The sequence below is a fragment of the Pleurodeles waltl genome, chromosome 5 (genome assembly GCF_031143425.1).
Source record: "Pleurodeles waltl isolate 20211129_DDA chromosome 5, aPleWal1.hap1.20221129, whole genome shotgun sequence".
Classification (NCBI taxonomy): domain Eukaryota; kingdom Metazoa; phylum Chordata; class Amphibia; order Caudata; family Salamandridae; genus Pleurodeles; species Pleurodeles waltl.
Window position 1 is genome coordinate 197,274,097 of NC_090444.1, and position 12,021 is coordinate 197,286,117.

Below are 12,021 nucleotides of genomic sequence, written 5' to 3' on the forward strand. Positions count from 1 at the left end.
TATCTCTGGGTAGGAGATATACCAAAGTTATTTTACTGCCTGTGTGTTCATAAATAACACGTTATTTTCCTAACACTTGCTGTGGTTCTTCTTTGTGTGTAAATCATTGACTGACTTTTTGGTTATTGCAATTGCTTTACACCCTCTCTAATAAGCTTTACCGGCTCTCCACAGTTAACCTTTGAGACCATTGGTTATTAGAAACTGTTAGAAATGGGGTCTTTGTCTGGCAGTCAGGTTACCCCCTGTCAAGCAAGGACCCTCACTCTAGTCAGGGTAAAGGAGAATCACCCTAAGCTAACCCCCGCTCACCCCCTTGGTAGCTTGGCACGAGCAGGCAGGCTTAACTTCAGAGTGCTAGGTGTAAAGTATTTGTACCAACACACACAGTCACTTAATGAAAACACTACAAAATGATGCAACACAGGTTTAGAAAAATAGAAAATATTTATCTAAACAAACGACCAAAATCGACAATACACAAAGTCAAGTTATCAATTAAAAAGCAAAAACAGTCCTCATTTAGTTTTAAACACATACTACCACTGTTAGCATGAAAATGTACCTTGGGTGCATCAAAAATAACCCTGCACGGGCGAGTGTGTGTCAAAAAGGGCTTGCGATGCATTGATTTCACTCGCGAGTGAGACCTTGCGTCGTTTCTCCTTTTGGCGGATCGGGATGCCTCATTTCTTCTCTCCGCAGGAGAGCGATGCGTCGATCCGGTCAGGCCTTGCGTTGTTTTTACATGCTCAGCGGTGCTTGTATCAGAAATCCAGCTGCACGATGATCTGAAAAACAGGCAGCATGGGTTGCGATCTGACCAGCCTCCGTCAACAATGCTGCACGCCGTTTCCCCAGCTCCGTGAGTCGATTCTTTGGTCGGATTGGAGGCGAGCGTCGATTTTCCAGTGGATTTCTTCCTCTTAGGCTGCCAGTTTCTCCTTTCAGGGTACCAGGAACTGCATGGCCACCACTTTGCAGAGTAAGAGTCTCTCCAGAGACTCCAGGTGCTGGCAGGGAGAAGTCGTTGCTGTCTCTGAGACTTCAAACAACAGGAGGCAAGCTCTAAATCAAGCCCTTGGAGATCTTCACAAGATAGAAGGCACACAAAGTCCAGTCTTTGCCCTCTTACTCTGGCAGAAGCACCAACTGCAGGATAGCTCCACAAAGCACATTCACAGACAGAGCAGCTCTTCTTCCTCAGTCTTCAGCTCTTCTCTAGGCAGAGGTTTCCAGAAGTGTTCTAAAGTCTGTGGTTTTGGGTGCCCTTCTTATACACAATTTCTCCTTTGAAGTAGGCCTACTTCAACACAAAGTCTCTCTTGAATGTGAAATCCTGCCTTGCCCCGGCCGAGCCCCAGACACTCGCCAGGGGGTTGGAGACTGCACTGTGTGAGGGCAGGCACAGCCTTTTCAGGTGTGAGTGACCACTCCTCCCCTCCCACCTAGCACAGATGGCTCATCACGATATGCAGGCTACACCCCAGCTCCCTTTGTGTCACTGTCTAGTGTGAGGTGCAACCAGCCCAACTGTCAAACTGACCCAGACAGGGAATCCACAAAAAGGCGGAGTCACAGAAATGGTATAAGCAAGAAAATGCTCACTTTGTAAAAGTGGCATTTTCAAACACACAATCTTAAAATCAACTTCACTAAAAGAAGTATTTTTTTTAATTGTGAGCTCAGAGACCCCAAACTCCACATGTCGATCCACTCCCAAAGGGAGTCTACACTTTAATCATATTTAAAGGTAACTCCCATGTTAACCTAGGAGAGGGACAGGCCTTACAACAGTGAAAAACGAATGTAGCAATATTTCACTGTCAAGACATATAAAGCACATTACTATATGTCCTACCTTAACCATACACTGCACCCTGCCCTTGGGGCTACCTAGGGCCCACCTTAGGGGTGCCTTACATGTACGAAAAGGGAAGGTTTAGTCCTGGCAAGTGGGTACACTTGCCAAGTCGAATTTATAGTTAAAAACTGCACACACAGACACTGCGGTGGCAGGTCTGAGACATGATTACAGAGCTACCTGTGTGGGTGGCACAACCAGTGCTGCAGGCCCACTAGTAGTATTTGATTTACAGGCTCGGGGCACATCTAGTGCACTGTACTAGGGACTTACTAATAAATCAAATATGCCAATCATGGATAAGCCAATTACATACACAGTTTGTAAAAGAGCACTTGCACTTTAGCACTGGTTAGCAGTGGTAAAGTGCCCAGAGTAGCAGAAACAGCAAAATCAGAGTCCAGCATACATCACCATTCTGGGAAACAGGGGCAAAAAGTTAAGCGAGACCAAGCCAAGGATGAAAAGTCTAACAGAAATGTCTAACACAATCACTAAGGGTTGCCTAGACTCAGTGCAGGGTGCCTCACCTACAGGTGTACACCATATACTTTGGGTTGGGCACAGTAGGAACAAGAGTGTCACCATTAAACCACCATTCGAACACCATACATGGAGCTGCACATTGAAAAGTAGATCAGTTCCCTGCTCCTTCAATCAACTTTCGACTTGAAATGAAGCCTGCAAGTTAGAAAGAAAACATAAGTAAAGGCAGTGTGCTTGGTGTGCCTAACACGCTACCTCTTTGACCATATGGGTTAACGTCACACGAGTGGAAGAAAATCGAGAGAAAATTAGAAGTTAATTAAGAGTTAATTAAGAGTTTCCTCTTTCCATTGCCTCTCCATCTCCATTGGAAAAAGATACCCAGACTCAAAGACATCACCCATAAGGCATTTCTCTTGGCTTCCTTAGGCACAGAGCCTTATTGGCCTCACTGGTTTCTATTGTTATGAGTTACATCTATAGATGGATGGTAGAGTCTTTACTGTTCACTCAACCTCCTTGCTTTAGCAGTTATGTTGAATGTCATGGAAACCTTGTAATTTTTTGTGTGAGTGCCTTGTAAGTTAAATGGGAACCTAGTTGTAATTTTTGGGGTGATTGCCTTGTAATTAAAGTTATGCTAACTCTTTAATGTAAAAAATTGAGGTTTAATAACTTAGAACAACATTGATAAAGCCATTTAACAATAATTCTCTTTATTTTCTCTCTGTGTTGTTATTGTTATTCTTTGCCTCCATTCATTTCTACCAGGTGTGTTGCACTACCAGTGGTTGGCATGTGCAGTGCTCGATCAGCTCCAAGACTTGGTTGTGGTACATTTGAGCCTGTTTTATCAGTGACAGAGCTGTCTTGTTGTGAATAGCACTGACTGTCTTATTCTATTGTGGTTGTATTTTTGTGTTTACACGTCCTTCCCTAAACCCCTACCTACATTTCCATGAACTGCATCCATTTTGTAGCAATTATTCCCCACTTTCCAACCTCTCTGCTTTGTCTCTTGCACATTTACTACTAAAATCCTCATATGTGTGTAGATTTCTTCCACTAACAAGGGCACCTCTCTACAGAAAGACATAGGAGCCAGAGATGGAGATCTCCACCTGGAAGTATATGAACTGATGTTTGGAATACATAAAGTAGCATTACTTCACATATTGCAAAGCAGTTTTTTTGAACAGCACCCATATTCTTTAACAAAATTCTTGAGTTGCGTAATGATTAGCTTGTGCTGTATATCACTTCTTTAATTGATCTGCATGGTGCCTCCTCTTTAAAATGAATGCTATTTTGAGTGTTTAGCAATGTAGATATTCAATTTATTGGCAAGTGGTTGAGAAGTGTTCTTTGGGAAGTGCACCATTTTTTTTAATGAACTCCTTGAATTCAGATACCCCTGTTTCCATGCCAAAGAATGACAGGTATAAATCCCAATACAATTGTTAAACTGACAACAAGAACACCTGTTCTGCCAATCCCTGGATTTCATCTAATGTTTACCTATGTATCACAATTTGTTGTTCTTTTATAATTGAATACCTTATTTCCATTTTTCTTAAAGACTAACAACAACTAAATGCATTATTAGACTCATAAACAATGTTAGCTATCTGTCTCGCTTAAATTCCGATTTAGTTTAAACTGATGACTTTTCTGCTAAAATACTTTTTTCCAGGTGGTTGTGGAGTAGGCGATGTCATCTATGCAAGAACTGCAGAAACCTGGCCGGAAGACATGGAACCACCCCATGTTAGTTCTACTGCATTTACTGTCATTGAGGTGATGTGGTCACCACCTGGAAAACCTAATGGAATAATTATGACCTACTTCATTTATAGGTAGAGGCCTCGTGCATGTTTTCTACTGAGTTCACTTTTGCAAAATGCCTATTTTTTGTGATGGAAGCCACTGGCTTTGCCTAGTACACAATAGAACTATACCCAGGTTAACACTTTATCCTTTTGTCTGCAGGTATATTTTTAGGAACATACTGTCAATTTTCATGTATCAGACCTCAACATACTGTTGTTCTGCTGGTCCCAGAAATGGGACCTGGCCTGAAAACAAACAAGGTATTTGACTGGTAGTTGACTCAGCGCATCTTTATTCACCAAAGTCTTCGCTGTGATTTCTGGTATCAATAAGCAACTACCCTTGCTACAAAAAACTCAGCATGCCCAGAGCAAATTGAGAAACAGTTTCACACCATCCCCACTTTCTTCATTGGCGTACTAAAACAAAGGTCAGGTGTACTTGCAAGAATTAGCCCCACACTACACACCTGGCATGAATCTTTGCACAAACTCGTTCACCTGATCCATCAATGGCCTTTCAAACAGCTAAAGTCTGGTGCACGTTCACTAAGAATGCTCCATAAACTCACTTGAAGGCAGAACCAAGCTACCTATCTTTAAAAACACTACTCAAATCTCAAATATTGAGATAATCACTCTGTTGAAGTAGTGACACAAATACATGCATGAAGAATGTCCTATAGTTAACACATCCCATATCTCTCTCGACTCCAACTGCTTGAGTCCTCATGGCATGTGGGATTGTTACCAGTTAAATAAACTAAGAGTTAAGGGATTTTTCTAATGGTAAATGCATCTGCTATAATCCCAATCCTTCAATGGCAAGAGAAGTTCATTTTAAACAGTTAGCTGGTATGTATCCTGTGTGCACGGACATCCACACACATGAGTCAAAACCTTTTATATGGTGCTGCCTGCTGACCTCTGTCAATTCAATATACTGTTAATAACAGACATTTATTTTACTCAATTTAATAATACTATTTTACTGACCTTAGGAGGATGTATGTATTTGACATATTCAAACATGCTAATCACATGGCCTGTTATCACCCAAAAAGAAACCACCAGCACCATGAAGTCCATCCCTTTAGGGGGCCCCTTCTGACCATTGATCTGCGTGAATAAGATTTGCAAGAACAAACACCACACCTTCTCCAGGGGACTGAAACCCATCAAATCTATGCGCACACCCAGTCTGAATGCCTCCACCTCTTCCGTCATCATCTCAGATGCTTGGGAACATGCAACTGTCCTCCCATTGCTGTAGAAATATTTTGTGGACCCTTCAGTGCTCACCAACTACAGGCTGATCTCCCTGCTACCATTCCTGATCAAAGTCTTAGAGGAAATCAATAACAGACACCTCAAAGAATACCTCACCTACTAGCAACTCCTTGACACCACTCAGTCTGATTTCAGACCAAACTACAGCAAGAAATTGTACTCATCACCACCATGGATGGCAGCATCATGATTTTGGACAAAGGAGTCATGGTGGTCCTCATCCTCATGGACCTTTCTGCAGCATTTGACACAGTCCCTCACCCCATCCTCATCCAACACCTATATGAGGTTGAACTCCAATGACATGGCCCCTAATGAATCTGCTCCTTCTCCACTGGAAAGCTCCAGCCAGTCAACCTGGCACTGTACACTTTGGACACCCACAACCTCATCTGTGGAGATCTGCAAGTATCCTCCCTGAGCCCAACCCTCTTCAATGCATACATGATCTGTCTAGTCAGCATCATCTATTCTCCCAACATCAACATCCTCTCCTGAGCTTAACCACTCTTAACCTCCAGTGCTGCACTCATATGATACCACACCTGAAGAAGTTCCACTGACTCCTAATTCACAAATGAGCACAATTCAAACTCTTCACCTGCACTTTCAAGGCACTACATAACACTGGAGCTGCATACCTCCACAATTGCATTTGCTGTCACATACCTTCCAGGCACCTTTCCTCATCCGGACTCCTGCTTGCACAAATCCGATAAATACGGAAAACCAGCCTTCTCCTACATTGCTCCTAAAGCCTGAGAGACCTGCTGCTACACGTAAGAGCCTCCTCCCCACTCCTTTAATTCTGCAAGAAGCTGAAGACATGGCTTTTCTAGTATTCCCACTGAGCCGTACGTGTGGATAGACTCACACCTGCTCAGAACCAGGATACACCCTCTCCCCCGGGTGATAGTGCTCTCTACAAGACTCCATACCATATCATAACAAACATAAATGGAAATGCTGAATATTAGCATCTCTTACAATAACAAAACGCTTTTAATTAAGTTTCATAATATTTAAATTGAACTGGCCATGTACAGTGTGCTAATCCATCATTTTGATGAATTCTTGAATTAAATAGAGCCTTACAAAAACAGGCTGATAAAGCTTCATTTTAGGAAAATATTAAAATGACAAAATACATTTACCACGAAAATATAATGTTTACATATAAAAGGGAACATAGAGAAAGAACAGGATAGCGTGCTGAGGAGGCAAGAAAGGGAAGGAGTGAGTATGCATGATAGGGAGCACAGTAGCAGGAGGGTAAGGAAATGGTAAAAAATAAATTGGAATGAAGGTGCAATGAGAGTAAGGAGATTGTAAATATATGTGGAGGTAAAGCAGTAGGGAGCAAGTTTTTTTAAAGACAAAAATGAGTACAGAGAGATGGGAAGCAAAGGGGTTTGCAAAAAATGAAAGGAAAGAAGGAAGGGAAGTAATGGGTATTAGCTGTCCCTCAACAAAGTGTCTTTGTACTTTGAATGTATTTATTTACAACATGTTTGATACATACCTGCACTGGGGGTGTGCAAAATTCACATAATTTTCTTCTCCGTAATTCCACAAAAATTATGTGAAATTATGTAAAAGATCAAACCACTAATTGGTGGTATACCTATCTTGAAATGCGTACACACACATATTTCGGAAAAGGATGCATTTTGTGGTAGAAAAAAGCATAAAAAGCACAAGTGCTGCAAAAAACAGGTGCTGCAAAAAACAGGTGCTCGCCTTCAGTCACGGCTCGCAGGTCGCAGAGGGGGTGGGGCGGTGCATGGGGGGGGCAGACGGCGCACATTACATTAAATAAAATATTTTTTAAAAGGCTTACCTCCGCTCCCGTGCCGCGCCGCTCCGCTCCTCCGTCTTACTGTAGACACAGGCTCCCAGCCTGTCCTGCGGCCAATCCTGGCGCTGCTTAGAGTAGCATTAGGATTGGCTGAGAGCGCCCAGCCAGGGGTGCTCCCAGGCAGGCTAAGAACCTGTGCAGGCTCTCTCCAGCCCGGAAACTGTGTTTCTGAACTGGAGAGACCCTACTGCGCATGTGTGTTTGGCCGGCACGAGACAGACGGGCAAACATACGTGCATAGTGAGGGGCGTGCTGTTCACTCCCCGTCATTGGGCATCACGCCGGTGGGCCCACCCTTTTTCCCCCAAAACGATAATAAACACAGTTTATTATCGTTTTGGGGGAAAAGGTTTGCAGCTGCCCCTGCTGGTGGGGGTCGAGGGGTGACGTTCCACTGCCCTTACGGAGGGGCCACCCCTGCTCGCCTTGTTCCTGTACTCCAGTGCTAAATATGTGGTGTGGTGTCCGGAATTTTGCGTAAGAAACGTAAAGCGAGATTACGCCAGTGCAGTGGAAATGTTGCCTGAGTTTAGTCTGGAAACACATTCAGGCACATACTCTCTTTTCTATTGAAAATAACATCGATTTACCCAAAGCATTTCTATGGCTAGAATCTAACATAACAAGGTGTGTTTCAAAAATTGAAATCACCAAGCCTAATGACATTTTCGACATTTATTTAATGTCTAACATTGCCGGTCCGAATACACATTCTCTCGCGATTAACATTTTGTCCCTAATGCATTACTACAGGGACTTTAAAATGGCCTATTCTTCTGAAGTACTGTCCTTTTATCGGCTTCAAACCAATTGTACGCGAGAACCGTACAGTATTCCTAAGCTTTCTAAAAGCAAATAAAACCTCTGTGGAAGGCAGCACAGAGCCCTTCTGGCTATCAAGTTTGTAAATATAGGCGATTATTTCTGTTATTTCTGCAAGGCAGAGATGTAAGGAAAAAGCAGCAAATATAACGCATAAAACCTGCCTCAGTGAAAAATACTGTAAATTGAATTTGACAGCATTTCATAGCATTTGATTATTCCAGTCACAACCAAACAATGATATAAAGAGTAATATGGAACAGAATGCGTTACTGCCTAGCAGACTCAAAAGCAATAAACCTTCCTCCAATGTGACACAATCACTTCACAATCATAATTGTAGCCTGTTTGATACCTGGGAGTACAGCAGAAGGGCACTGACTGACATAGATACATTTTGTTTTTTATTTAAAGTGAAATGAAAATGGTGCACTGGGGCTCCAGATACAATCGTTACATTCACCTACATAGGCATGAATCACTTGGCAGTTATTCCAGCTGAAGTTTAAATGTGCTTAGACAACAACAATATTAAATCTCTCTCAGATAGCTGCAAAAAACATATCAGAAATGTGTTTGGGCAGAAATGGGATGTAAGCGAAGGGTTCTTTTTTCACTCTGTTTTCACATATTGGCAATAACGCTCATAGCAACAAGTCGACAATTTTTTCTGGGGAGGTTATTTTTTTCTCCATCATCTACCCCCTTTGTGTAGCAGTCGCACTTGACACATCTATCCGAGTGTAGCCTGCATACACACACATTGAATTTAGTGTCCAGAGTTCAGTTCCTTCATTATCTTTCCAGTCCACTCCTTATAATATGATAGCATAGGTCCTCATTCACAGAAGAAGAGCCGGAATTGCAAAGATGTGTATATATGCACACTGGGCACCAGCTTGTGCGCAGAAGGACAACCACAACGGTTGAAGGAGCTAAATAAGCATTACACCACAAATGCGTATGTTACGCACAAGCTCAGGATTACTGCACATAATAAACATGTTTAGTAGGCAATATTTACATATTACCTACTGAGAATTTGCCTTTGCACAATATACAGCACATTGTAGGGAACAAAACAAATGTGTGTGGTGCATGCACATTTTGTGTATTGCAGCATATAAAGCAAGACGTTCAGCCTAGCTGAGCCCAAGAGCAATTTGTTGTTGCTCTACTTTAACATACACAGAAAACATTCCAATATATTGCTCTTGAAAGCTTTTGTAGGACCACCCAAGAGGTCAAAAAGTTTCTGAAGCTGGAGGCCTAAGAGAAGGTGGTCAGGGGGAAGCAGAGCGCCGTGAAACTGGTAGTGGCCCACCTACTAAGGACAGTCTTAATTCAACCAGAAAAGCAGTCTCTGTTATGTTTCACCCAGTTGCTTTGACCTCATATCTGACCAAAGAAGTCAATCAAGGGTGCCTTATGGGTGTTGCAGAGCAAGAAAATAAGGAACAACCATAACAAGGGCAGACAGTGAGGGTTTTTGGTGGTATCGTGTGCGGCTGCATGAGTCAGGCGATCCGGCTAGGATGCAAAGAAAGAAGTAATAGGGATTGGAGGGAAAATGTATAAGACTTCTGATTCATATAAATAAAAGTATTCAACTTAACTGTAAGAAGGGCCACGTTTATGTAGTGTTCCTTCATCGTAGCATATTTGAATAGCTATAGGATGTTTTTTGCTAGGTACCTATTTGAGACAAGAAGTCATATTGCTTCAAACAGCCGGCTCCTGATCTACTAGAAAGCAATACACAACCTCCCTTAAGAGTGACCTGCACAGCCTCCAGTGCCTTATCTATATGCAATTCCCAAGAGGTAGGCACCTGCCCACCACTGAACACCCAAATATCCAAATGAATCGGTTGAATGTGTTTAGAAAATGTACTCTATCAGTTTTATGAACACGTAATAGGGAACAAGGAAGTTTCAGACCTTCTTCCTTTTCATTTTCTCATGCAACAGGTAGTAGGAATTGTTCTATAAAACAGAAGCCTTTCCTTCTTGGTTCTAGGCTTCTTCTCCAGGTCAATGTGCTCATTATAGGTTCTTACACTGCAAGTGTCATTGCCCAATCTCTAACATATTGTCAGGTACCCTCTCCCACTGTTTACACAGTCTCTCATAGGCCAGCTCCTTCCTTCCCTTCTTGGCTATTGTGTACAATCTCTCTGAAGCAAGAGGAGTGTGCATGTGTTATTTGTCTGGCTCTCTAGCCCATGAGAGGTAATTACATAATTCGTTTACTCTGGCTCGGAAGGCAATAAAATCTTATTTTTCACATACCTTAACACAAAACAAGACGATCAAAATCTGTTTTTCTAAATGTTAGTATTTCAGGCAAACTACATTAATGTTGTACATCCGGCAACATCAGCCACAACATGGTCAATTTTGACACTAAATGATCAAATGATAACTCAGGACAATTGGCTGATACACCAATTTGTGTGGGACGTATGATATTATCTTAAAACATCTAGGGAAAAATATCATACCGTGCATACAGATATTACAAACGTATACTATGCATAAGATAACTTGCACATATTTAATTAAAATGATTACTATCAACTTATGATATGCAACGGTCTTTATATTTTATACTATTTTACAGTCAGCTTGGTGTCCAGACAAACCTCAAGGTGTAAAATATTCCTTAAACTCGGGTGAAAATACCCCAGTTTTTTATTTTTTTCTATTTGGAGCTTTGGGTTTGACTTCAAATGCAGTCTAAGGCCCGCAGAACAGATTGCAGCCCCGTATGCACACTGTAAAATGGCATGAACTGCACTTCAAGTGCACTGAAAAGCGTGTATTATTGAATAGCTATCCTACAGTAAGATAAGCATTAATGCAGAAAAGGTCTGCGCATGTGCATGCATGAATATAGGATAGCTGATGAAATATCATTCTTTAATGTTTTCGAACCAGGAATGTCTGTGTAATGTAGCTAATCTCAAAGCAAGCTGGTTACTTGCAAGTGTTGTCAAGGAATTCATTAAAACCCATAACCGTGTGAAGATGACCGCTGCTAAACTGATATTTGCTACCTATGTGTATTTTTTTCCGAAACAAACATATCTTTAAAAGGATGCAAATTTTAGATTACACGTTTTATTTTTTCTACCGGAATATTAATAATTTTAATATCAATCTGCCAAAATTCAAGGGCCAAAACATCGACTACCACAATATTTCAAAGGCACATAGAAGTTGGTAGGTATTGATTTACAATTCTTAACTCCACGTGTATGGACATTGATGATATATCTATATATCTTTAAAGTACATCGACGTGGCGTTAAGTAGAGTACATTTTTACTTACCTTTACATCATTACCTTCACTGTATAGTGGCAGTCAACATAATAGTCCCAATATTTTGGCAGGCTGATTTTTTGGTCCTTGAAATTCTGACATACAATCCTATTTTATGTATCAAACAACATAGTCTAAATGTGTTCAAATGGGTACACATTGTATTGTTACTCAGCCAATCCCATATTTTTCGGTGTTCAGATAACACCTGAAAGGCAGATATAATTCAATGTAATACTTGTCTTTCCACTGTTCCCAACAAGACAAAATAACATTAACTGAATGTTAGAAATTGGGGTTCTAGTTGACAGACATATGCACCCTGACGAAACAGGAACCACAATCCAAGTCACTGTAATTCACAAACACAGCCTAAATTAACCTGTGCTCACCCTCTGGTAGCTTGGGACAGAGCAGTTTAGGATTAACCTGAGGCAATGTGTAAACGGTTTGTGCAACACTTCAAACGGTGAAAGAGTGAAAACACCACACAAAAATATATCATACATGAATAAAAAAATAGAACTTAACTTAATAAGTAAAGTAA

General features: G+C 41.4%; 1 protein-coding gene across 1 annotated transcript in view; it reads left to right on the forward strand.

The window, feature by feature from the left end:
- USH2A (usherin) overlaps nt 1-12,021 on the forward strand; it is a 3,586,186-nt gene that overhangs the window by 3,038,416 nt on the left and 535,749 nt on the right. Inside the window, exon 60 of the mRNA XM_069233891.1 lies at nt 4,044-4,206. Coding sequence (XP_069089992.1) covers nt 4,044-4,206 — 163 coding nt within the window. The remainder of the gene's footprint in view (nt 1-4,043; nt 4,207-12,021) is intronic.